At 37.1% G+C, this 27,199-nt stretch overlaps 3 protein-coding genes across 5 annotated transcripts; 2 read left to right on the top strand and 1 right to left on the bottom strand.

Moving 5' to 3' along the window:
* The first annotated feature begins 4,901 nt into the window (after positions 1 to 4,901).
* LOC110040646 (general transcription factor IIF subunit 2-like) lies at positions 4,902 to 10,154 on the top strand. 2 transcript variants are annotated; one of them, XM_089293113.1, is made up of 9 exons: positions 4,902 to 5,060; positions 5,199 to 5,275; positions 6,681 to 6,699; positions 6,807 to 7,008; positions 7,840 to 7,947; positions 8,170 to 8,254; positions 8,691 to 8,784; positions 9,171 to 9,314; positions 9,702 to 10,154. In XM_089293113.1, exons 1-9 carry the CDS (start codon positions 5,007 to 5,009, stop codon positions 9,843 to 9,845), a joined length of 927 nt encoding a protein of 308 aa, XP_089149239.1. In that variant the 5' UTR covers positions 4,902 to 5,006; the 3' UTR covers positions 9,846 to 10,154. The 2 variants fall into 2 exon arrangements, with proteins under 2 accessions (XP_089149239.1, XP_020601576.1); XM_020745917.2 differs by having other exon boundaries at positions 4,903 to 5,060; positions 7,909 to 7,947.
* Positions 10,155 to 10,276: 122 nt separating this feature from the next.
* LOC110040647 (profilin-2-like) lies at positions 10,277 to 13,148 on the top strand. 2 transcript variants are annotated; one of them, XM_089293115.1, is made up of 2 exons: positions 10,277 to 10,901; positions 12,140 to 12,268. In XM_089293115.1, the coding sequence occupies exons 1-2, from the start codon at positions 10,540 to 10,542 to the stop codon at positions 12,168 to 12,170; spliced, it is 393 nt and encodes a 130-aa protein (XP_089149241.1). In that variant the 5' UTR covers positions 10,277 to 10,539; the 3' UTR covers positions 12,171 to 12,268. The 2 variants fall into 2 exon arrangements, with proteins under 2 accessions (XP_089149241.1, XP_020601577.1); XM_020745918.2 differs by lacking the exon at positions 10,277 to 10,901 and adding an exon at positions 11,477 to 12,036 and having other exon boundaries at positions 12,140 to 13,148.
* A 1,176-nt stretch (positions 13,149 to 14,324) lies between these two features.
* Positions 14,325 to 26,116, bottom strand: LOC110040590 (E3 ubiquitin-protein ligase RNF13-like). Its single transcript, XM_020745843.2, has 11 exons — positions 25,967 to 26,116; positions 22,646 to 22,766; positions 22,216 to 22,305; positions 21,618 to 21,749; positions 21,156 to 21,243; positions 20,143 to 20,183; positions 19,855 to 19,898; positions 17,537 to 17,654; positions 16,992 to 17,085; positions 16,515 to 16,598; positions 14,325 to 16,318 (listed from the first exon to the last, which is right to left on the bottom strand). The coding sequence occupies exons 2-11, from the start codon at positions 22,742 to 22,744 to the stop codon at positions 16,110 to 16,112; spliced, it is 999 nt and encodes a 332-aa protein (XP_020601502.2). The 5' UTR covers positions 22,745 to 22,766; positions 25,967 to 26,116; the 3' UTR covers positions 14,325 to 16,109.
* Between the last annotated feature and the right edge of the window lie 1,083 nt (positions 26,117 to 27,199).

Here is a 27,199-nt window from a genome sequence, read left to right as displayed (position 1 = left end):
TTTTCAACACATTTGTGTTCATCCTGAGAAGACAAAAACGGGAAGTTATCTTTCTTTTATTTAGCAATTTTCCAGTCGTGATCATTTCATAAGCTTCAAGAATCCATAATAAAAATTTGTAGTGACTTTCTAAAGCAAATATAATGCTTTTGCTTTCGCTTTTTATTAATTAGCCCAACAAAGCTCGCATTCAGTATTGGTAAACAAAAACGGTAACAATCACAGGGTGAAGGCGCGTGTCTGCTGTGTATCTAAGCCAATCACGTGAATTATAAAAAATCAATTTAAAAAAAACTTTTTGCGTTTTAATTGGCTGACTGCACTATCTTATTTTAGTTAGAAAATCACCCAAAATATATCTTTCATGGTACATCAACATGTACTCTCTAGCTAGGAGACCGTCGATTTTGATCATGCTCTTGGTCCAAAACCACTGAATGATTAAAAAAGAGAGGAAAAGATCAGAAAACTAGAAAACTACTTATCTGAAATAAGATATTTCCATATAGTCCACGGGCCTCAGAACCGGCGAAGAACTGCACATCACTAGCCTCGTGAAAAAGGTCTCGCTTAGAGGAGGCCGTCAACGTTTTTTAATACATCTCTTGTCAACCTGCAGGATTAAAAAAGAGAACTTCAATACTCAAAACTAAACATTTTCTTCCATAAAACACATACACTAACTGTTTTTAAGTGGCAGTTATGACAAATTTACCAAGAAGGAATGACTCCGCCGCTTATTTCGTTTGGAAAATACGCATTTCGTCATTAGATGCGCGTTGTAGTAACAGTCGAATGATCATGAATCCAAGCGGCATAACGTAGTCTTCATAGCCAAACAAGCTATGATATATATCATCTATATGAAGTATTTCAATATCAATTCTGTTTTATCCTGTTTTATAGGAAAGGTCGACGTCTGGATGGGAGTGCTGTTATGTCGATTATCAGTTAAATTTTATGCGATTTGGAAGCTGTTAAGGACGTTCGCGCTAATTGTTTTCTGTGCATCCTTTTATGTGCATGCAAATTCACACGCTACTTCTACAAAATATGACTAAGATCGTTTGCCTCCGTCGGCTCACCTTCTATATTTTTAACTATAAACCCCTTTGGACCATGCCGAATTGCGTGCGCCAATTTTTCAAAATCAGGGTAGTTTTCCCCACGCTTTATCTCTGAAACGAAGTCGGTGACCCCAATTTTTTTTTGCATTTCTAACACAAGTAACTTATTATCTGACCGCAGTAAAAATTAAAAAAAAAAAACTATCGACTGGAAATTTTTCGCGCGAACATCCTTAAATCAGTGAAAATGTTAGTTATTTCTTAGCTATCAGTAAGCTTTCTTAAGTCACAGTTTTTCAAAAGTGTTTTACATCTTTGTGTGAACCAAAAACACTGACATTATTTTGGTAAACTTGCTAATTTTTGGAGACTCGTTTAGGTACCAGGCTCAGTTTTAACAAATTAATCGATTTAAAATCAGCATTGGTACCCAGTCCTTTGATCGTTTAGAACATGGCTAATTTAGCAGATCTCAGATGTTTAACACACGTGTCATTTCTCAGCGGATGGGTAAAATTTTGACCAATTCTAAGTTATCAAGTATCCATCAAGACCTTCCTTTCGTAGCCCCGCCTTTTTCCTGGTCCTTCTTTCGTTGCACAGGTTTGTCATTCGAAGGTTCTGCCCTATGTATTTTCAATTTACGAGATCTTGATCTGCAATAAATGCGGCTAGCAACACTGAGTGGTTTCAAACTTTGGCCGGTCTTGCCTTCTTTGTTTTTAACCCTTTGAATACCAACTACGCATATATGCGTAATTAATGGTCGTGCTCTTTGTACCACTTGTGACGTCGTCAATTTAGATGTCATCAGATGTTCTTGATAAGCTGATAGTAGTGCTAGGCTAGCCCTTTCCGCACAATGGTCAGGTTTAGATATCGACGACATTCCGACGTCGCAAATCGAAAAACAAGGTTATCAGTTTTGGTGCAAAAACGGTGGTAAAATGGTCCACAACGCCTATGATTGATCAAGGTCCATTTCTAGGCTTCGCCCGTAATTAACATCCAACTTTTCACTGCAGCCAGAAAGAACATACAATGCAAAAGGTAGCCAGTGTAAAAGGGCAGAGAAAAACAGAAAGGAGAGGGCCAACAAACGAAATTGAGAACGGTTAATGGCAAAAAAAAAGTCCAAATTTTGGCTTATGCGCATGCCCGTAATTGAAGTTTTGCTCAATTTTGTACCTAATCCTCGAAAAAGCTCTCCTTTTAGCAAAAAAAAAAGCTTTTTTAGCACAACTTAGGCTTATTTAGCGTCATGGCAGCTAAAAAACCTGACTAAACGGTTAAAAAACGGTATTTTTTGGCAAAAGTTTGGTATTCACAGGGTTAAATTGCCTAATCTAATAATGCCTTTATTAACCAGCGTCTCACTGAAAACGGTTTTACCATTGACACAATGAACTTATTGCTCCACAAAACGATATAAGATGTTCTCATGTGACAAGTGATTCCGACTCTCTGTTGTTTGTGACGGCAGAGCATCGCATGAAACATATTCCAGACATTCATTGTATCCCGGGAAATTAAAGATCAGGTCTATTTTTACCTCGAAATAACCGCATAGAACGAACTTATTCCTAACTTTTTTTAGGTGATGAGGTAAAATGATTTTCCAGTTAACGTTGATTGGTTCCTAGTCGGCGAATCGTTTGCAATACATGACTCTTTGAGTGTTAATTATGAGAAAAACTTGCTTTCAATCATTTTACATTTTGGGTACCATAAAATCTGGTCATACGCCCCCCGTTTTCAAGCTTTCCTCCCCTCTCCTTACGTTATAGGTCCATCTATCTGTTAAAAAAAGAAAGAAACTGATCCAGTTGTAAGCCCTCTCACTCACACCCAGCTCTCCTCCTTGATATATGGATTTTGAAGTTTTAAGATGCTGGACGAACTTTCGGAAATGTAGCTAAACAGGAATCGATCTTCGTTAGCGAAACTCAATAGAGAAGAAAGACGCTTCTTGTACCCTTAAGAGTTATTTCAGCGAAAAAGAATTTTCTCTATTTGTTGCCCGCCCTTTTCTCAGTAAGCCTATTGAATGTCTAACGTACCAAGTTTATACAATCTTGCTGTGCATTAAATTCACGAGTACAGCCGACCATGAAAATTAAGATCATATATACGCGGCGAAACAAATCTGAGGAGAAATACAGATGACTTATCTGAACTTCACTGGAAACTTGCTTCCAACCTGAAGATGGACAGCCACTATGCAGTCAACATCGGTCGTACTTGCACTGAATTACGGTGTAAGGCGCCAAAACTGAAGAATAACCGCTCGGGACAATGCAAGTCGTTTAGTAGCTTCTCTGCTGTCCTTATAGAATCAACAAATGATTAAAGCAATGTAGGTTAGCAAATCCTGTTACGTCATTTAATTTTTTTGAGTGCCGTCAGCAGGTCAATTGATTACCATCCAAAACAATCGCATAATTTTATTTTTATCTGAACTTTTTGTGGTACACTGGCCAAGATTGAGGGTGAACTCATTACATTTCACTGAAGTCTATGCATAAAATGAGCTGACTGATTCATTTTTGCTGTGTTTCATATTTAAGCGGACATGATGTTTACGATTATGTTATAAATGGCATGCGCAGCAACAGTGATTGTAATAGTTATCCGAGAAATGATAGATGTCTTAACCGAGTTCAAACTAACCTTAACTGCCTATAAACCGGTCTGAAGAAGCCTCTGGGACGCAGCCTTTAGCTCAACAGTGGCGAAATTCCATAAACACACACTGACGGCATTTAATACGGTCATACAGGCAAAAACCTGGAACAAAAATGCACCGCCTCAATTATCTCTTATTTAATATCTCGAGTGCCTCTAAATCATTCTTAATGGAATAAAACCCAGGTTAGAGAATTTACTTGGCAGGGTTATTGAACATCCATCGTGATGGTGGAATGACAATCTTATATCTTCGCCGCGCTTCAAACCTGAGCTACAGTGGAATCGCGAACGAAACAGCCAGGTTGGAATAAAAGCCTTTCAGTTTGTTGTAGGAATAACATGAAATAAATATTACAGCCGACCTTGATAAGATATGGAACGACCAGAATCAGGTTATTTCTCATGGGAAAATATAACTGTTAACTAAATGGTATAACAACATTACTGCGGCAACTTTTCAGTAGCTCTAAACTACGAGAACAGAATGCTATGCTGAATCGTTAAGCTAAAAGAAGGGTAGCGAAACGAAAAGTCACTAAACAATTATATAGATGGATAACTGCTAGGTAAAGGAAGAAAATATAAACTTAACTGAAGGAAAGCTCGTCGAGAAGCATGTTGGTTTGCCTTCCCTGCACAACAGTGACCAACGCCAAACTGGGTGTGTCATTTGACGCTTCTTTATATACTGCATTGAAATTCATTCATGGGTGTGAGAATCCATGGCTGGAAAGGAATGTATTGTACCTTTGATGTTTTTCTGAATACAAAACTTCAACAACGTGGCGAAAAGTCCAGGGAAAAAATACCTCATTCCAGTTGGTGGAATGCTATTGTTATTTTCATGGAGACTGGTTTTCATCAGCGCATATTGCATAATTAGTTTAAGAACAAGCAAAAACGGTCCTCACAGACGCACGGCAGTAAGATGGTGATAGTTAGCGCCTTTTATTAGGAAAATTTCATAATAAAGGCGCCACTCTGCGTCTACGTAAATTTCTTTTATTTGCATCGAGAAGATTGTTGGGGGTTGTGTTGAAGAAGATCTTCAACCTTGTTCCCAAGGTCATCTCTCTCCCTAGAGAAAACCCTGGGAACAACCCTGAGAACAACATTGGATCCTGGGAACGAGGTGAGCAGCATCGTCCTTGTCAAGGACGCTTTGTGATCACTATACGGCGTATTTTTCATTTCAGTTCACTAAAGGGAAGCAGTTTGACTTTGGATTGAAAAATATCAAAACTGTCAAAAATGGGATCAGAAGTGGACTGTTCTGGTGTATCAAGAGCAGTTTGGCTTGTGAAGGTGAAACAGCTATATTTTAGAGCTTTCAAGCTGTCGTACGAATGTGATCAGCCGGTCAACGGCCGTGTATTGTGATTTTAGTAAGCTCAATAGTTGTCTATTTCATTTGTAATGTTAACATCTGATGTTTTTCCTCAGGTTCCTAAATATTTGTCCAATATTTGGATGGAAAATACTGATGCTTCTGGTATTGTTGGGTCCCTTCAGATAACCAAGTAAGAAAGAGAAGAAAACGGGTTATTTTCAGCTAACACTGGAGCTGAGGCCTTTGTTACTTTTGTTCTGTACTGGGTTCCTTCTGTCCTGATCGGAAGACACACAGGCAAAAAAACAGATGTTTAGAAGAACGTGGTTTTAGTAATTCAGAAATGATCATATTATTTTCCAGTGATTCATCCCTAAGTGCTTTTCTCATAATGTCCTATTTGTTTTTTATTTACCTAAATGGTTGAAAGATCCATGATGAAAAGTAACATTCTGATTGGTCGTGTGAGTGCAGCTAATTAATGTCACAGGACTGTTGATGACAACTGAGAACCAATCTTCATCTTCATCAGGGATTTTACATAACACTGACCCCCTACTGATCTTTCCCACCACCCCCCCCCCCCTCACTAGTGACCCCCTATAAAATCAATGGAGAAAGAAAATGTATAAAAACCCAGAACCATCAATTGGACTGATGCAAGCTCAGTAGTAAATTGAGCTTACCTGAAATTTCCAAGATGGTGGACACATTGTAGATTTCCAACTCTCTTCTCCTTTGATAACCAGTGCAGGGTTTGTTTGCAGAAAATCGATCGCAGAATTAGTTGAAATATCATCAAGTATTCACATAGCCTTTAGAAAATTAAGCAATGAAAGTAAAAAAGAAACCGTATCAATATGAACATGCTTGCAATTGACCATGGATTGATTGACCGCCATTGTCAATCTTGTGCATGTCTGTATTGCTAGCGTTTCTTTGATACTTTCATTGCTTAATTTTCTAAAAGGTGTGGGTAGCAGTAGATCACTGTTGGTTGATTGAGGTTCATAGTGTTTCTACACAATAAATCAATCAGTATTAAATTTGAATCAAATATATTTGCTGGTTGAACACTAGACAGCGTTGATTAAGAAAATTCTGGGCAAGATTTTGTCAAGATATCAAGGATCTTAGCAAGATTGGTGAGATCTTGGCAAGATTAAGAAAAGTTTATCTGAAGTGCCTTTAGAATCTTGGCCAAGCTTGCCCAGATCTCAGTGATCTCCTTGAGACTAACGAGATCTTGTTGGGTTTGGTAAGACCTTGCCAAGATTGCCAAGATATAAAGATATTGAGGGTATTTATGATAATCCATTTCTTTATCATTGGTAGGTTTGCTGGACCCATTTTTAGCTATAATTATTTTGCTATTATCCCAGTCCATGTCAAGTTAATTCCACCTTGATGGCACTGTACAATCAGTAATAACAGTTATTCTGGCTGCGTACCATGAAATGTAGCAATTATTATTACAGTTCATGGAGGTAGTTTTTGTTTGACTCCTTACACAATGTTCAGCATAAACTTATGACATTGACAAAGAGTATTGTCTTTTTATATAACTTATGCAATTTTTCTACCTTTGTCAACAGCAATCCTCAAAGAAATGAGGTTTGTTCTGACTTATATGTTTGTTACTTTTAGATAATGTGTTGAAGTTTTGTAGTTTGGTCAACAATTTTTACAACAATTTCTTACATTCCTGCCCAATTTTTCAGGTTGCATTTAAACTGTCAGATGCTTTAGCCAACAAAGAAGATGAAAATATCAACAAAAAAGAAGAAAAAGATAACAACAAAAAAGAGGACAGAGATACCATAACCAATGATGTTAAAGATAAAGTCAAGGTTCCAAGGGAATACAAGATGGTTTTGTCAAAAGTTGAGCAGTCCATGGGCATGTTTTCAGAAAGAACGGCAGGTTGTATTGCTTATGTAAAAGTATTCCTATTTGTTATACCTCCAAACTCAAATACATTTTCCAATTTAGGGAGAACCTGTCATGTGTTATGGGTCAAAACTCCTTAACTCCCCAGGGAAACAACAATGAACTTTCAACTCACACGTGATCAGGTTGCGCTACTTGAAACTGCGACAAATTTGTGAGCCTGCTGGCGTCAAGCAAATGATTTTTTCGAGTTCAGGGGTATAACAAAACCCTTAATTAATGTTTCTACTTAGGGCCGGTCATTAAGTGCGTATTATACTCAGGCACAAATCCAGATTGGTTTTTAATGTTTTACAGAAATTGGTCAGAATTATTAGTTTAACTCTCAAGTTCAGAAACCTGCCATGTGGATATAATGTTAATCTGGGGCACCTGGGAAGTAAAAAAAGATTTCTTGTTTCAAGGATCTACAGATATTGATTTCAAATGTTTTTGGGAGATCCAGATTGCTCTGTGTAGAGTTGAAAAATGACCCAGCTATTGCTTAGTCTGTTTCTGTAACAATAATGTGTCATGAACCAGAGAATACACTTTGGCTTGTAGATTTATGCTACATGCATCTCAGAAAACAGCTGTTAAGTAAGGGACTCTTGTAAGTGGCACAGTAATAAATCTTGTAAAAGCTTGTTGTGCTGGACTCTGAAAATTTTAATCCTGTCTGAGGCCCTGACTGTATGTCCTAAAGTCCTTGAGTACACATATGTCCTTATGATGTCCTTGAGTAGCACATTACTCTCAAAAGACTTCCCAGTCATAGGTAATTTGAATATGCCTGTTTGCAGTACTTTTTTTGTTTCACTGTAGTTGTGAATTTTCCTTTATTTAAAAAATGGTTTACTTTAAACATTACTGAAAGGAATTTGTCTACTGTAGCCTCTGTAGAAGATGACACTGAAGAAAAGGCTTCAAAACGTGAGTTACAGTCTATAAAGTTCCCTCAACCTACCAACTCATTGTCAACTAATAATGTGAAAAAGTGTCGCCATTATTCAAAACTGGGTGTACTGTTTCTTTAAAATTTCCAGATATCAGAAAAATGAATGTTAAATAATTATTTTCTGTCCTGATAGAAATGTTGGTTGTATGAAGCAGTTTATTCATGTAAAAACTATTTTTCTATTTTTTTTTAAACAGCTCAGGTGACTATTGAAGGGGTTGTAGTTCAGAGGGCAGACTGTCGGCCTGTACAACCCAGTGCTGACTATTTGAAATTGAAAAAGTAAGCTTCCTTTGGTAAAGAATTAAAATTTAATGCTAATGAGTTTAAATGCTGACCAGAGTTATCATGTACATGTAATCATAACCTTTATTTTGACTTGGATTTTGTTGCTAAAATTCAATTTGTGAAAAAATGAAATATAATAGATTTAGTATTGTGTTGTGTTCTTTCCAAGACACTTTACTCTCACAGCACTTCTCTCTTACATCACTTGCAACTCCTTTGTATCATACAATGTACATCTGTAGTCACAGATTGGATGATTAAGCCTCAACATTTTGGCTGGTCTGTTTTAAATCACCACTACAACCTGACAACTGCCAATGTGCAGCCCTGCTGAATGCACTATGTCATCATGTTTGCTTGTACCCAGTCTGTCTTGGTGACACATCAGGAGATCATGTAGTATGTTGTAATTTATTTTTCATTTCTACAGGCGGATAATTGTCAACAGCAGCAAAGCAGGTCGACAATCCATACAGGTTGATCGGGTGATTAAATACCGACCAGTGAGTGACCACAAAATGAATGTAAGTACCCAAAGGAATAATGTTGAAGCAAGTCTTTGATTACAGCATCTATTTCAGTTACATGTATAGTTTCTGGAATAGATTGCATAGCATTTTTGTAAGATAACTTTTTTGAAGTGCTGAGCTACTGGTAGCTTTTTGCTCAGTAGGGGTAACCTTTCAACACAACATACAATCCTTATTTCCCCTTGGTCTCACAGAAATATTTTACAAAGATTAGTTAAATATGTTAATTAATGGAATTAGGGGCCTGGCTATCTGAAATAACTAGAGAGTTAAAAAGGGCAGGCAGCCAGGACTACAGATGTACATGTGCTAATACAAGCTTAGTCTGTCGTAATACCAAGTTTCATTTTCAAAATGAATGACATCTATTTTGTTTGTAGATTGAGCATGAGAGGAAAAAGAAAGAAGAAGGCAAGAGGGCTCGGGAAGATGAGGATGTTGTAAAAGCATTGCTCTTCAGTGCATTTGAAAGACATCAGTATTACAACCTGAAGGACCTCATTACTATTACAAAACAACCAGTGGTGAGACTTCTGTACTGCTGCTTATATACATAGAGGACATTACACAGCAGCACAAAGATATGAACTTTATTTTTGAGTGGTAAAATTAATATTATATGAACAATCACAGAAACACAAGAAAATAAAACTCATATCTTCTAGCCACCGTGTAATTCTCTTTTATTAGATATGCAGACTGACTGTTTGAGCAAAGAATCATGGAAAAGTGGGAAATAACATCACAAATATACGAGGATATTGAAATATGCCGCTCAGTCCTGGATGTAGTTATGTATGAATTTCACGAGTGGTGTATTTTAGAGTAACACACTTTTGTGTATATAATGAATGTATATATCTTTGTCAATTTGTTTTAATTGTGTTTCGTTTTTGTTGTTACTATTTTAGGCATATCTGAAGAGTATATTGAAAGAAATCGGTCATTATAACACAAAAAACCCTCACAAGAACATGTGGGAATTAAAACCAGAATATAGGCATTACAGCAGCAAGAATAGTGCTGAGGAAGGAAATGAAGGAACAAGCTCGTGAAATCATATTTGCAAGGCGAAGGAGTCTGGAACTTCAGAAGCATTATATTACAATGGAAACAACAAATGGACATTTGCAGTGAATTGTTAGCCTTGGAAGTTTAATTTTAACATGATCAACAGCCAACAATAAATGACAATGCAGTCACCTTCTATCTTTGTATTAATTAAGGCAATTTTGAAGAACAAGCAGACACCAACAAAAAAATAATAATCTACAGAATTGCTTGTCTTCCAAAATGGCTCAAGCTCACTTAAGTGAGGTTGACAAATTAGCAGTAAGTTAATAAAACTATCTTAAGAAATAGAAGTTTGGTAGAAGCTGTACTATTTCAGTTTCTTTTTATAAGTTATTAATGGAAAGGAAGCTCCTTTCTGTAGCCTTTTAACGTCTGAAATTGCAGAGTTGAGGGCTGACTAGTCTTTAGTCTCTATGATAAGAAAATTATAAGACGTGAGGGATGGTGGCATTCTCCATTGTTTCCTCCTTCCGACTTATTCTCATTACGTATTGTCTTGTGAGAGATGACTGAGGACAAATCAAGATTCAAACACATGGCCCAAGTTAGCCTAACTAAGACGTTGGCTTGTCGGTTAAGCATCAATTTAGATTATAAAACAAAACCATCCTTTATTCCTTTGGAACCTTGACCGCCGTCCTCTTGTATGGCTAAGGCTTTGAGTTCTGGAGAATAATGAAAGAAGATATGAGAAAGGTCGACGTCTTCCATAACAGCTGCTTACGTTGGATCTGCAACATTTACCGGCCTAACAAGATCTCCAGTGAGGAACTGTATAGGAAGACAGGGAGTAGAAATATGTCTCTTGAGAGTAAGAATCGCAGGTTACAATGGCTCGGTCATATACTCAGCATGCCCAATGAAAGGATACCGAAAGTTCCCTTGAGATGGACTCCAACTGCGAGGAAAAAGAGAGGCATTGAGGCCAAAGACTACCTGACGGAGGACGGTGATGAAGAAACTGAAGGAGGAGGGTCTCTCGTAGGGCGAATCACAGGCCAGCACAGGACAGGGTACAGGGAACTAACCCCTAGAAGGTACGATGAGCACCCCAGCCCAATTTAGATGGGAGTCCCCCCCCCCCCCCCCCCGAGAGTAAGTAAGCACGACAAATCCACTGAGCCATAATTATGTCCACTAAATCGTGTACAGTTTACACAAGCGTAGCGTAAACTTGTGCGATTTCACGCTCACGGCAATCAAGTACTCGATGGGAGTCATTACACTGTCGCACAAACTACTTTCATGAAAAATAATTTTAGCTTCTTTCAATCAAGGATTCTTTAATTTAACGTGACTCAAAAACAAATTTACCGTCAGTTTACCTGAAAGCGAAAAACGTCAATTAGCTAAGATTAAAGAAGACTTAATGCGAAGCTAAGGTTGTTTGACTTTGTTTAGTAGAATCGAAGTGCAAAGTTGGTGCATGATGAGAAGAGAGACTGTCATGGCAGTTGGTCTTATTTATTAACGCTGGAAAGTAAGACATGAATCAAACTCCTCACTGTTGGCTGTATTAAGTAACATGTATTTATTTTTAAAAGAAGCAAGCGTCGTATAACAGGCCCAAGACAAGACACTGACCCCCCCCCCCCCTACCAACCACCTATCAAATCAACGGGAAAAAGAAAATGTCTAAAAAATTAGAACCATCAACTGGACTGATTTAAGTTCACAAAGTGCCCATAACGTCAAAATTTTTATTTTCTCATCTGATTCTATATATCACCCAATGAACTGCGAAAAAAAATTTCGATTTGGATAAAAGGTGATCTTGGAAATTTCAGGTAAGCTAAAGCTAAAATTATTAATGACCTTGAGTCGGTCCTATTGATAGTTAGATTGATTGATAGTTTTGTGCTTTTTTAATTTCTTTTTCCCGTCAGTGTGCTAAGATCTTCCCTGCCATCCGGGTTCCACGTGAATCTGAGTTTCAATTACGTCATCAGCCATGTAAACGTCAGCTCTTTTCTCCGGCGCAATTTTGTTTCCCCGCAGCATTTCAAGAAGATAAGTTTACCAAGTTTGACTTGCACTAGAATTATTTTTGTCGAGTTAAACATGTCTTGGCAAACCTACGTGGACAGCAATCTTGTGGGAAGTGGAAAAGTTCAAAAGGCCTGTATTTTTGGCTTAGACGGCTCGCCATGGGCTAGTAGTGCTGGATTTTCAGTAAGGAGATAAACTTTTAAGATTTCTTCTTGACTTCTAAGTGTATAAAAAAAACTTGTTAACATAGCTAAGAACTCACAATTAGGAATCTTTTTTGCGATAGGTGTCCAAACAAGAAGCACTGGATATTATAAAGAGCTTAAAGGATGGAAGTGTTGCGGGCAAGAACATAGCGGGAACCAAATACATGATGCTACGAAACGACACAGAGAAGAAAGCGGCGTACTTGAAAATGAAAGAGAAGGGAGGATTCTGTGCTTGTTTGACCAACAAAGCTCTTATTCTGGGTGGCTATGATGAAGGTGCTGGTGGAGCTGGAAATTGCAACCAGATGGTGGAATCCCTAGCGGAATACCTCGTTGGGACGGGGTTTTGAGTTTGCTGTGTAAGCTTAACTTGAAAACTTTTTAAAGGTTTTTTAAACTTTTTAAAACTTTTTTTAACACTTTTTTAAAAACTTTTTAAAAACTTTTTTAAATACTGAACTAGTGAGAAGAAGTCTGCGAATTGAACTGAGTTGTAAAAATTATTTAAGCTTATTCCCCGTCGCGTTACATCGAACTATCTAGTAGTAACTATTGATGAACACAAACCACAAGTGTTTGGCCGGATTTTCTCCTGTCCGGCGAAAACTTTGTGGAAATAGCCTCTAGTATGGCTTAAATACAGTTGTTTAATGCATGTTTGTAAAGCTTGCTGAAGTAGTCTATGATAGTTAGACGAAATGCATGGAAGAAAAAACAAGTTTTAAAACTTCAGTTTGTAAAGTGCTGCTCACTAGTTTTGTAATTAAAAAAAAGGTTTAAAAATATTGAGGTTAAGTGTACTTTACGCTTATCAGTATTTCTGCATTTTTAGCAGAGGGCCACGAATAGTAACTTTCTTCTGTCATTACTTTTAACTACAGACCCAATATTCAGATTAACAATATTTTGGCATATCTAGAAGTACTGGAAGTATGCCCATTTTATCTCAAGTTATTGACTGAACTTTTGGCCAAGAAGAAATGAACGATTTTATTGTATGGATTTCTGCTTGTAACTTATCTACATTCATATTTCTGAAAGTGAAAGTAATAAACAAAATGTGACCTTGTCGTAGGAACATCATAAGCTTCCGAGTATGTTCTTATGAGGACTTATCTTTTTGCGTTGGTGATGGGGAATAGATAGATAGATAGATAGATAGAAACTTTGTTTACCTGTCAATACATTTTAGCGTGGAAAAATCCCATACAAATTTGGGGACACAAAATAGATAGAACAAAAAAAAATCGAAAAATATTTAAGACTATGGAAAATGTCTCATAATAATATTAAACCTAATACTAATCATACTAATCTAATAAACAAATAGTTGCTGATCTGAGAATTCTATAATAATAGCCAAAAAGATTGATAATTTCTATGCATAAAAAAGATAAAACTATATATGTGATTATCATGAGCAGAGTTGACCTTTTACCCCCTATGGCGAACGGATTTTTTTCCCAAATCGGCAAATAAAGACTCTCTGTCTGTGTACAACATACCATTTTGAAAGCCACTGATCAGCTTATTTAAGAACTGACATCAGCAACTATAAAAGAGGTAGTCATTTGAGAGAAACTGCTTTAAACTGCGAAAATGAAAACCTTCCAGCACGTATCAACTCTCAAATATCATAGGTATACCCCTGAACTGGGGGTATACCTATAATATTCGGTGGTCAACCACGTCTTAGATAGGAGGGGTCAAAGTTTTATGCCATCAATGAGCAAATCTTTACAAGACAATTTTTGCGGCAAAAATCCATAAAATCTCTCAAATATTCACTAAGTTATGACGTTGTGCCAGATGGCACTCTTAGGGACTAAAGGGTTAACAGCCTTTGCAGCCACCATCAACCTCTGAAACCATGGATCGCAGAAGGGACCTACCATCCTCGGGTACCATCCATGGTGAAACTATACTGAATCTTTTAAAATTTTAAAAGGGTATTTTAAGTTTCTGTAGATGTTACATCTGGTAATTATTTCTCCCAAAAGAAGAGGGGTATAATCGAAGTCTTGGTATATTAATTCCCCTTTTACTTGATTTAATCCATACATATCCAAACCGTCCTTCGTATGTATGTTGATACTGGGTATTCCTTTCTCTCATTACCAGTCTGCAATATATTATTATAAAGCTGGGGTTGATAACTTTTCTACAACCACTAAGTTGTTGTGAACTGCGAACAGCAGAATCTTCTCATATACACTAGATTAGCACTGGCAAAAGAAACAAGACAGCAAAGAACAACATGAAACGTATTTCACAGTTTTAATAATTATACAATGCATCTGAAAGTTAACGGTAACAGTAAAAGGATTCTAAAACCTGTGACCACACACAGCCTTTTTCACGGGTAGACTGGTAGATTTTTTAAAATCAAGACTGTTAGAAAAGCAAGATATACTTCTTCAATGAAGTTACTAAGCCAGTAAATATGGTGACTGATTCTAATTTACCAAGCTCTTATCTGCCAGATTCAGTATTGAGATATTTACAATCATGGAATCTCAGTTATCTGGATGACTTCAGCTTACCATCCACAGAAGGGTAACAATTTATAAGGGAAATGCACCCCTACAAAACAACTATCAAACGTGTATTTTCTACACAGCAAGTTACGTTAAAAATTCAATTAATAAACCAGATAAACTACCTTACAATGGATTAATATCCAGCTTTAACGCAAGCTGTTTCGTTTCATTTGAAGACAACACCACTATAAAATAAGTTACACCAAAAGAATCTTATCACATGTTATGATTAAGTATACCGGTTTTAATGAATATAGCATCACGGACAGGGAAATAACTACCAGCTACAAAGAGTAAGGTTACCATGCCCTCAAGTTGACACAAACACATTTTTTTCTCCTACTATAGCTAATAATATTCTGTAATATAATCTCCAGAGGTGAAATTCTGATTGGTCGAGATATTTACTGTCTGCCATTTCAAGGCTTGGTTACTGAGCATAGCTGCACTTGTCACCAAAGTTTGTAAACATAGTGGTCAGTTAGGAATGAAATTGTATTTACTTTGAAGAGACAAAGACATCGTTCAAAGATTGAGTGAAATTTTTTTCTGTTTAGACCAGAGCTACTCTTAACAGATGGTAAAAAAAACTGTCCAATAAATCACCATCAATCAATGTTTTAAAATCATTACTTTCTAGTTTTATATATTCACCACTCAACATCATAGTTATTCACACTACAACAATTATTTGCCTGAGGCTCAGTGAAAGCTGGTAAATACATTTTTGAAATAGCTAATTTACGTCTGTCTCTTTAAGTATTCGTCAATGTTCAGTCTGCCTTTGGCAAATAATGTAACATAATTTTAGCAATTACACTGCATTTCATTATTTATTTTATGTACAAAAACGTTATCAAAGGTAAGCCAGTTCATGGACACGGGGAGATTCCCACAGTTCTCTACACCTTCCAAAGTTCAATGCAGTCTATAAACTTATATCTCATAATTGATAAACTAGTTTTGTGGTGCTTTGTTCTGATAAATTTGCTAACAATTCCCATATTTTAGCTTTCATTTTACAATGGTGGTACCTGGTATGACCAATTTTAAGTACTCTGTTCAAAGTGATCAACTTGTATTGTTGCTTTTTGAAACCCCAAAATAAAAGACATCACATCTATGGAAAGGATAACCAAAAAGAAATATTAATTTGAGGGTTAAATCCTCCAAACTGTACTATGAACTATGAAAGGAGGCAAGTAAGTTTTCACTAGATTACGCTCTTTAAAGATCAGCTGAATGAAAAACTAACCCTAAGAATAATAAATATGGTGTACTTGCAGATATGTATCATTTCTCTTGTCTAAAAAAGCCTTAAAATCTCAAAATTTTTTGACCACTCGAGCATCTGCAGACAACATGCCTAGATAGATACTACCAGCATGTCAGTGGTAAAGCTTCTCTTTTATGAGCCTTTGTGCTTACAAGAAAGATGTGGCCAGTATATCAGTTCTTTCTAAGGGAAAGATCATTGTTTCTGCAAAGTACTAAGAAAAGTTCTTGACTATACTGTCATAGAGTTGGAAGTGCTGGCAGTTGATGCAATAAGTGGAGTTGTTTCATCGGCTTCATTAGTCAACTCTCCTGTTGCCTCCACGTCAGTTCTTTGAGGCCTGTTTCTTGTTCTGTTGTCATGTGTTACGGGTCGTTTGCACACTGGGCATGTGCGCTTCCCCTCTGTGAGCCACGGATCTACACACTTGCAATGATACGCTTCAAACAATAACAAAGAAAAAAGTTATTTGTTAGCTGGGTATCACCTGGGTGTAAGGTAATGGTAGCCCTTTGACGTTTTGTCTTGCATATGCATGCACCTAATCTACTTAGTGCATATATCTTTTTTATAGCCCTTTTTCAGTATCAGTATTGTTAGAAGTCACAGGGTTGGATTGCATCAGGAAATACCTACCATGCTCACAAGGAAGTATTCGAAGTCGTTCACCGTCTTTGTATTCTTCCAAACAAATGGCACACACGTCATAGTAATCATCACCTGATGATATGAATGCAAAAAGACAATCACTAGAGATTCCAATCAGTTCAAGTTACTTCATCTGGTTATTCAGTCATTCATTCACTTCATTCTCTGGAAGACCTTAGTTCTCAAAGAGTGGAACCAATATTCTTACTTACTTATTTTTACATGAAGTTACTCAACACTTTAAAATCAAATAATAATAAATAATATTATTGGATGAGGGTTTTGTGATATCTAGAATAATCAAGGTTGAGGTAGGTTATCAGCCACACCACCCTCTGAGTGCTGGCTGCAAGAGCGCTGGTTGTCACGAAATGTGTAACTTGGTTCCACTCATTGATATCAAAGCATTTCCTCATTCTCTCCTATTATGTCATTTAGATTCCTACCGTAATAACATTAACTTACCTTTTTTAAACTTTTTAGTCGGAATTTTTTTCAGGTTTGTTGGTGAAAGCCTGTTACGTCGCTGCTCTAGGTAATGCCTGTAGTAGCGGCTGATCTGCATTTTAAAGATAAGTAATGACTTTAATATTAAATTCATTTTAACCCAAATATTTTTTTAAGAAAATTCATTTTAACCAACATACAAGGAGTTGGCAGAGCTAGGTTGAGGCCAATGCAGTGTCAAGTTCTGCTATAATGGTGTATCATTTTTTTGCTCATTCTTAAGTCATGTAAAAACTGTGCTTGATTGGTCTAGCCCCTTCCAAAACCACAAGGGATACTGCAAGGTAGGAAAAATGTTGCTCAAGTCTAGTCTTGTGTGGGCAATACTTCACAGGTGCCAGGTTTTTGTGCTACCTCAATGGCAATATCAGTGTCAAGCACATGGCAGAGTGAAAACTGAGCCAGAACTACAAAAAAATCATCTCACAACAAAAAATGTAAACACCATCACAGTGATATAATTTAATACATGAAGAATACGCCTAGTAAGTTTTACAACTTACCATAAACATAGCCATCAGAATAAAACAGATTCCTACAATGATTGCAAAGGGAATCATATAGAATTCATAATCCCATATCTGAGGAAACTCTTGTGGAGTTAGAAGGATCCTTTTGCTCCTGTAAGAAGTAAAAACAAATTAATGCGTTAAGAAGGCTGTTGTGCGTCATTTCTTCTGTTCAACTGTGGTGTTTTAAACTGTTTGCAAGACACAACCATTGTGGACTGTTCAAGAATGGAATGTTGAAAGTGTTTACCAGTCAACACTGGCTTCCTGGTTACTGTTTCCCCTGATGGAAAACTGGAAGTGGCACAGATGAACAAACAGTTAACTGCAGAATTTCCAAACAGTTCAAGCCAAACAGGATAAGAGGACTACCTCAAAATGTAATCAGCAATTTCCTTACAAAATTCCTCGAAATAAACCGTTCTACTTGCTTTCCAACAGTTAGTTATGGGATTTTTGGTTGAATGGTAAACACTCCTGGTGTCTGAAGACATGGTTGATTGTCCCAGTTATACACACATAACTGCAATGATCGTGAAACCAGTGTTTCAGCCAGAAAATTTTACTTGAGGGCCAAAGTGGCACCTGAAGACTTTTTTTAGGAGGCAATTTTTTTTAGGAAATGGGCCAATAAATTGAAAGCTACAGAAAGAAAAAATGCATCAGGGTACCAAGGAAAATAAAGCAGTTTATTAGGATCTATGATAAAATTTAATAAGTGCTTTTTGGAGTGTTTCAACTCAATGAAGTTTCTTTTGAATCAGATACTAGTATGAAGGATCTGTGCATTACAAGAGAACAATCCTCAGGCATACATAATGTAGTCAATGATCAAGGGTTTGCAATGCATTATAGGGTGATTTCAAACACAGCCAGCCATTTGGAAATTTTCCGATGCGAGAGTATCAATACAGCAAAGCAAAAGGACGCATTGATTTCTTTTATGTTGAATGTTTTAGAAGCAAAGATCTTTCAATATGATTTTCTAGAAGGACATAATGTGTGACAAATTAGCCGTTACTGATCGTCAACACAGAGAAATGTAGTCGCCATTATGGTGACAAAACCAGAACTTTTGGTTGCCAAGGATGAAATGTTAGTTGCATTGGCAACCGTATTGGTCGCAATTTCGAGCCCTGGGATGGCTTTTAAAATACTATGCCTGTGCTAAGTCTGATCTCTTGTAAAAGGAAAGGGCCAAATTGGCCCTTTTCTTGTTTTTCTAGGGGCCATCTCTGATAGCAGCGTGGGATTCCCGCAATGGCGCGCTCTGGCAGAAACACTGTTGAAACCATAAATTATCTATACATCTTTCTCTGCAGTTAAAAGATATGATCTTTCATATATTCATTTGTATACTCCTGGTGTCTGCAATGTATCATAAATCAAAACAACACATGTGCACATAAGACATTAATAGCAGAGCTCCAGCAGCCCAAAGGACTGCCAAGCAGAGCCTCATACCCATATAGGAAAGAAAAGGAAACCCATGAATTGATTTTCTTGTGGTTATCATCACTAGCGGTATTGCTCATGGGTGTGTACACACCACGGCGATGGCGATGGAGTTGCATAAGATGGTGGCCATACTCCAGCTAATAGGTTGACCGAGACATGCACCCTCGGTTTGTAGCATCCCTCTTTGATAATGAACATCAATGTTATGGTCATTTGACTTTTGTCAAAACAACGTATCTGCTGACCAGTATCACGTAACCATATTGCAGGCTCAAGTTTGAAACTCATCGAGGCCACATGTTTTTTTTGAAGTTGACCGCTGACCAAGTGTTGATTCTTTTTGATTGGATCAAGGGCTCATATAGCATAAGTTTATCTTGTAAACAAATGTTTTTCACTGGTTTTGCTGTGTGTATTTTGAGGACCTTGAGATTATTCAAACTCAAAACAGAAGGCCAAACAACATGAACGGAAAACCTCACCGTAAAGTCACAAAACTCAAATCACAATTCTCGCTTATCCTGAGTTAGCTTAATTGGGCTTTGCACAATCCAGCCCAGGGGCTCCACTTTTAGGCTTGGCTAAATCTATATATTATTGTAAGTAGGATCGCTTACATCCTATTTTTTTCCAATTTCTCTAGACATTGGTCATTTTCTGACATCAAGATGGTGGATTTTGGAAATTATGATGTCACTTAAGCACGATTTGTTCATCCTTGGGGACCCAGGAGCAGATATTTAGAGGTGGCTAGATATAATTTAGGCGAAGTTAAAATCGAGACAAAGAAATGTTCTTTTCTTTTCCAAACAAGAGTTGTCATGCAAAACCTGCAACTTTGAAAGCTGACTTACGGTTGGTTGCTAAAATCATTCTTTTCCAGCTCTTGACCAGTAGTCTGAAAAATGAAGATGAAAATTTAACCAATGTGCTAATAACAAAATTGTCGGGGAAAAAAATGCAGAATTTCAACCTCTGCCCACACAATGTTATAAATAAATTTGACACCTGCGTTTTGAACATTTATATCACTGTTATTATGCTATTTAGTTTGACCTTGTTGAGCTTTTTGTATGTACTCTACTGGACATCTTCATCAGTCAGACATAAGAACTATTCATAGTACAAGCACATGTACATACCTCTCCTATGTAAACAACAGGAACATCCACTTTTCTATCATCTGTAAAAAGTAAAGACAGATCATCTGTAAAATGCAACAACTACTGCAACAAAATGTGTTTTGAAACCCACATTTAGTGTACATTTGAATTTTCAAATACATGATTATGTTATAGAATTACGCCATAAAATTTACGTTGACAATTTGAATATTGGAATACACTGGGAACAAAGGACTGCGCGTGCGCCAACAGTAGTTGAAACAGAATGAAAAGATTACATTGAGTGAACACAAATTACATAAAAAAAGAATTAAAAAGGATGAGACAAATCTAAGTGCCTCAGCTGTTAGTTTAGAGTTGAATTTCCCACGTAACCCTTTACCCCCTAAGGCGAACGACACTCTGCCTGTGTACAATATACCATTTGAAAGCCACTAATCAGCTTATTTAAGAATTGACATCAGCAGCTATGAAGGAGGTAGACATTTTGAGAGAAATTGCTTTAACATAGGAAAATGAACGACTTCAAAAATGTATCAATCTTCTAATATATTAGGTATACCCCTAAACTATAACTTATTTAGCAGCTCTTAGTGCATAGCTTGATAAGAAACAAGTCTTGCATTCCATTTGCATCCCCAAAAAGGAACTAAAAACTTCTGGGGGTGGTCAACCATGTCTTGGATGAGAGGGAGTCAAAATTTTATGACTTCAATGAGCAGATCTTCACAAGACAATTTTCATGGCAAAAATTCATAAAAATCTGTCAAATATTCACAACGTTATGACCTTCTGTGCCAATTTGCACTCTTAGGGGGTAAAATTAGTATACACCACCTCTTTTATCTTGACTTGAAAACTGGAGGCGGCAGAATCTAGAATCGTGAAAGATTCTGTGGACACTTGGACGTAAGTTCCATATATGACATTGTTACACGTAAAGGACATGCCTGCCATGTTGTTGTCGGCACTATTATAGTAAGTACGGTAAATAATGCAAAATAGTTTACAAAACTTATTTTGCTACTTGCCTGAGCCACCTCCTATTGGTTCAATACTATCACTCTTTAAACTCCTGATAATAGCAGCATTAAAGCCTCCTTCAGTAGCATAGGCCCCCTGGATTAACAAAAACAGCAAATCCTTCAGTTTATTGACGTTTATTTTGAACTAATTATAATATGTTGTAACTTCTGGCTGATTTATAATTCTTCATAGAAATTACTTGTAGGTATCAATACTTCTGTAGTTGACCACTTAGAGCTAATCAGTATTAACAGTAATGCAGTGGCTACAAAATTTTAAATTTAATATCACACTATTGCCATTGTCAGGTACATTAATTCACGACTGAATGCAACGAAGGAAACTAGTAGACCCCCAAAAGATACCATCTTGAATGAAAAAAAATAAAATAAATGACCTTTAACCCTAGCCTTTCAAACGTACAGTAATTTTTTATGTGGTAACAACATATTAATAACATCACATACCTTCTTATCAAAATCACAATCACCCACATCAATGAGTAGAAACCAATTTCCAGAGTAACCTGACTGATTATAGCTACTTAGAGGCTTGACTGGCTCACAAGCTTCTCTGGGGTTAGCTAATACCACAACACCCTTAAAAAGATACAATAAATGTTATTTACTAAAAGGTAAAGATAATGCGACCAGTAGCTCACAACTGCATGAGGCTATCCTGGTTTCAGTAGCGTGAGGCCATCAGGAGTTCTGTTCCCCCCCTGCACTGAATGCTTCATAAGTTAGTCCCCCCTCCCTCCCCCTTTCAGCATTTTGTCAAGTACCCTTATAATCTGACAGATCACATGTAACCATAAATTTACACCCTCAGGCAGAGAGAAGAACACAACAAAATTACTTGGCCATCCATTTGTTCCAATTTGCTTAATATGCAGTAACCATCCAATATCTAGCTGTCAATCAGGCCTCTGCACCAGTATCTTACCATCACTAAAAGTCTAGCCATGTCATTTCTGCCATTTTATTTCCTTTACAAAAAATTCTCAACAGGGTCCTGAACTGGCATTACAATTAAATCCTCATTCAGTAAGGGCTTCTAACTTACCATTAAATATGGAGTTGGAATGAGTGTACCGAAACTTGCCCAGCCATAATCATAACAGTGGTTACATGAGGTACCATTACAATTAGTTTCCTGAAAAAAAAAGATTAAAATAAATAAATATATAAATAAATAAATAAATAAACAAATAAATAAATATATAAATAAATAAATAAATAAACAAATAAATAAATATATAAATGCACAAAACTAATGAAAAAATACATTGAAAAAAATCAGGAAAATAAGCAGATGAGGCCTGATAAACTGCCAATAACTAAACACTTGACACGAAGAGGATAGTTGAAGGTGATCATACTTGATCATGGTTAAGGACTGACATTGCCAAAAAATTATCATAGATCTCGCTGTATCCTTGTCTCAATAGAAGCAAAATGTTAAATATCACTTAAATGTCATAATGCATACTGACCACACAAACTTGATTATTCTCAAAGGACGAACAAAAGCCAACATAGTACAGCCACAAGAACAGAATTCCTTTAAACATCCACCAGCTGTCAGCCATCATAGTAAGTTTATAACTAAAAAACCTGAATTCACAAATACGAAAGACAACTTAAGTACAACTTTCAAAAATAACTTTGAGTATAATAATAGCATAATTTATATTTCTACATGTCACTATTACATAATTCCATTTTGAACCTTTCCATGCAACCACCTAAAAAGTCACTTGCAAGATGTCAGAGAACAATGGAGTCACAGCCTGATTTATAAAGAACACGTCGTCTAAAAAGAAATTTAGGTACATCCATCTACACGATGTTAGCAGTATTGCAGTGAATAATAGCCACTTGCAAACATCAGTTACATGTATGAGGATCAAGGAGCTCCTACAAAAACAAAATCTATCTTAATATCAGGGTTGGAGATGTCTTCTTACTCAATTGACCCAGGGTCTGAAATTAGCTTTTTTAGGCAGGCGCCAACTGGCAACTGAAATTTTTTTTCAGTCGCAAGATGGAAAAATGTGGTCGCCAAAAAGTGTCAATAAAAATTTTCCTTCAGAGCAAAACACAAAAACGTGGAGTTTTTCAAGATGTTTCTTTGTGTGAAGATATTTCTACTCCTGAATGACCGCAAGAGTCAGATTTCACGTGTAAAGACATTAAAATATCGTGTAGCTTACAATTTAGTTGAAATGGAGTTTTCATCAAATACATAGCTCTCTAAGTTGAGACTGAACATAACATCATTTTCCTCCTACATGCCATCGGTATGAAGCCTTCTAGACATGCACAAACCAAGCGGCCATGTTGCTTGAAAGGAAAGCACATCTTTCTGCCATGCACCCACGATATGGCTGGCAGTTGAAACTGCTGAAAACATGGCGGCACTAAATGTTGATTACAGTGTGTGGATTTAAACTATTTTGGGAGTCATTTAACAGTAAGCTTACCTTCATTTCTGATCTAAATTATTTTCTATGAAAGCTAAATACTTTGAGGAGACAAGGGGTAAGTTTTTTGCTTGAAACCAAACACAAAGTTTTTGGATTTAAAACGAAATTGATTTCTTGAATGCCTGTTCAAGACGCTAAAAGTTAGTTGCCTAATGGCGACTAGCCTCAATATTCTGGCCTCAACACTCAATTTTCAGTCGCATTGGCGACCAGCTGGTCACAATTTTGACCCTGACACCCTACTTAACTATAGTAAGACCACACCAAATGAAGTGGTTGCCTACTAGATGCTAAAGACAATAAAAAAAATGTCAGCCATCAGCGTTAAGTGTAATTGTTGTCACCTACAAGAAGTGGCCATTTATAAGAGGTTCTGACCATAAAGGGAGAAGTCCAATTATTGAAAATGCATTCTATGGGCAACTTGTAATAATTCACCATTCCCTTTTCAAAAATTGTGACTTTTCAAAACAGGGAAAGAGAAGCCATCCATGCATGCCTTCTACTTTCTCCTTCTTTATCCCCAAATTACAGAGCTTCAACCAAACAAGGGTGTACTACCAGTGGAACCTTTTACCAATGATATGGATGTACACTTCTGTACAAAACCCTCCTGTCAACCACCAATACAACTGGACCAGGATTAAAAGTTAACTGAAGCATTAAAAAATGTTTGTCACTGCCTATCTTTAGTGCAGTTTGAGATTATTTAAATTCAAAACTGAAGGCCAAACAATATACACAGAAATCCTTACCGAAAAGTTACCAAAGTGAAATCAAAATTCTTGCTAATCCTAGATCAGCTTAAGGTCATTCCACTGAAATAGAACCTACACTGAGACTTTTGCCAAACTTTGCCAATTGACTGTTTATATTGTAGGAACTTAAATTTGGAAATAAAAATGAGGGGTCCCCATGTCCGTTTACGAGCAACAGGACCTTGTTTATACCATATACTGTATATCCTTATAATAGCACGATGATTATAGTCACAATAGCTTGCTAAATTCACGTTTCCGACGATTGTCTCTTGCTCAACACTAAGAATTGGCCCATATTTATTTTACATGGAGAAATTTTTTACTCAATTCAACACAACAGAAAAAATGATAGGTCACCATACTTGTTTTCGAGAAAATGACGATTTACCTCTATGGCGAGGTCCAGCCGCAAAGAAAAAGCCACCATTTTTTAATGCATGCGCGCTAATCGCGCGTGAAATTATGCGCAGTAGGGATGCGCAAATGCAATACTGGGGAATGACCTTAATCAGGCTTTGGACAACCCTGTCCTGTTGTTTACTGTGTCTGATGAAAGTAACCACACAGGTTAAGTGAACCCTGACATTAATTTTGAAATTGCCAACAAAATACTATGTAGCAAACAGAACGTTTCTTGAGGAAAACAAAGTGACATGGAATGAAAATGGCATAATCTTTAACTTTATTTTCCTCAAGTCTTATCTCACTCTTTGTCCAATGTACATCTTCAAGTTTATAACTTTAATTGGAAATATTATTGTAAATACTATACATGTTCCAAGCATATGTAGTAGTACTATGACCTTCAAGATACAAAAGTACAGACGTAAGCTTTGCTGAGGAACGTCACGTAGTGATGCCACCATCTAAGCTTACCTAGTTTCACATTACGCCCAGTCATGCAGCCCTTCTGGAAGCAAAATTGTAAACCACGCGCAGTTCACGAGATTTTGTTAAACATGTAAGATATTTCTAATGGATGAGGTATTCTGGGAGAATGGACCAAAATAAAGCGGAAAAAAAATACCAATTATCTTCACCGAAAAAACAAAAGACGTCAGAGCTAGTTGAATCGAACCCTGCATCCATCTCAATTTTTTTATGTATTTTGCGCCTATTCTCGATTGTCATACGTACTAAGACAGGTCGTAACACTCTAAAATAATCTAACTCTACAATACAAAATTCCTTGGGAAACGAGAGAAAGACACAGCGGCAAATTTGAGTCCTAGCTGCATCATGTCGATCGACAGAGAGTTTATTTGCTGCACGGAAACAAACTTGAAGTCTACGCTGTTCACTTAGAACATGTTCTCGTCAACAAACGATTGCATCTCAACCATTTGACAGTATTTCGGCAATCGTTGTATTTGCAACACAAAAAGCATTCCCCACCTTTTTTTTACTTCTTGATAGAGAAGTAAAGCTTTTTACTTTCGAAATTCGCTTTCCAAGTCGTTTGCGAATGTTCAACCTAAACTCGTGCCTCATAACGTCGAATATTTACTTCCTCGCACGTTTCTCTATACGTCAGCACTATCGTACCGCGAACAAAGAACTAACGTACCTTGGTATTTAGTTATTTTGACGACGTTACATCGCGTAGAAGTAGTTTTTCCAGGTTAAAATGTCACCTCCTTGATCTACTTGGTCAATGTTCGTTATGGCAGTGGTGGCAGTAGACAGCAATCGCGTTTCAGGTGTGCTTACCATGTTTGGCAATTGATTGCGTAAGGCTCCACGACTGAGGGCCTTTTGGGGTTTCTGGATTAGGGGCTCTAAGGAATGTATGGATAAGGCTCCACCGGTTTCTGATGAGTTTAACACGGCTAACATGTCCGGTTTCACCGATATGAAATTACTGAAATCGGAGTTAAACGTTCCAGAAATCGGAGTTAAATTTTTAAACTTGGACCTGAGTTGATTCGGAAAATTGTTTAGGAGTTATCGCCAGGCCCTGCGCGGTGAGCCTTGAGATATTACAAGGTAGACTGTCGTTGTAGCTTTTTTATTTTGAGCATTTGAGAGGGCCAAATAGACTCTAGTCCGAAAAAATGGAAGAAAACACGATTTTACACAGTACGTGTCACAACGTGTAGGAATACAGCGAGGTAAAACACTCTCCGATAGCAATGTGAGCGACAATTTTGGGCACACACACACACACACACACACACACACACACACACACACACACACACAAACAAAACAAAACAAAACGGAAAAAAAAAAAGAAAAAGAACTAAAACAAAACAAAACAAAAAAACAGTACAAGACTCGAAGAAACTCAGTATATATATATTCTCCGATGCGCTGACCTGCAATCGCGCTGATGCCAAGGCTGCCGAGTAATCTAACTATATTGAATTTGTCCAAGAGAAAATAAACAAGTTTTGTTCTACCGTTCCCAAATTCGCAATTAGCCAATCAGAAGCCGTGTCTACTGTTCTCTTATCTTGCGATATCAAGTCACTGACCTAATATAGTTGGATTTTTTGTTCGAATTTGATTACGGGTCGTACGGTAAATGTTTGGTCTCCTCATACGTATCAACAGGTATCCCAAACTCTTTGGAAGCCCTGAAAATTTTAATATATTGTAGAAAAGACATTTGATAACAACTCGACTCTTCCGTCTGCTACTTGTATTTCCGTGGCGTTCTGGGGCCGTTTAAAAGCGATTTCAGCGATCCAGTTTTAGTTTCAATTCAGTTTTCATTGAGCTTGAAACTAAAACTCGCTGAAATCGCTTTGACACGACCCCAAAACACAAGCAGCACACAGAGGAGTGGAAGCCCGGC

Source organism: Orbicella faveolata, unplaced genomic scaffold (genome assembly GCF_042242905.1).
Source record: "Orbicella faveolata isolate gen_17 unplaced genomic scaffold, um_ofav_v1 contig_25, whole genome shotgun sequence".
Lineage (NCBI taxonomy): Eukaryota > Metazoa > Cnidaria > Anthozoa > Scleractinia > Merulinidae > Orbicella > Orbicella faveolata.
Note: the sequence above shows the minus strand (reverse complement) of the source record. Positions and strands in the feature narration are given on the sequence as shown.

Bases quoted from the DNA above. Each gene is read 5' to 3' on its own strand.
- LOC110040590 (XM_020745843.2), bottom strand. From the start codon at position 22,744: ATGATGGCTGACAGCTGGTGGATGTTTAAAGGAATTCTGTTCTTGTGG. The intron at 22,306-22,645 runs GTCAGTATGCAT...TTTTTTTTTCAG, and splicing joins AGAATAATCAAGTTTGTGTG to GAAACTAATTGTAATGGTAC. The intron at 21,750-22,215 runs GTAAGTTAGAAG...TATCTTTTTAAG, and splicing joins TTCCAACTCCATATTTAATG to GGTGTTGTGGTATTAGCTAA.
- LOC110040647 (XM_089293115.1), top strand. From the start codon at position 10,540: ATGAAAGAAGATATGAGAAAGGTCGACGTCTTCCATAACAGCTGCTTA. The intron at 10,902-12,139 runs GTACGATGAGCA...TTTTTGCGATAG, and splicing joins AGGGAACTAACCCCTAGAAG to GTGTCCAAACAAGAAGCACT.
- LOC110040646 (XM_089293113.1), top strand. From the start codon at position 5,007: ATGGGATCAGAAGTGGACTGTTCTGGTGTATCAAGAGCAGTTTGGCTT. The intron at 7,948-8,169 runs GTGAGTTACAGT...TTTTTTAAACAG, and splicing joins TGAAGAAAAGGCTTCAAAAC to CTCAGGTGACTATTGAAGGG. The intron at 8,785-9,170 runs GTAAGTACCCAA...TTTTGTTTGTAG, and splicing joins TGAGTGACCACAAAATGAAT to ATTGAGCATGAGAGGAAAAA.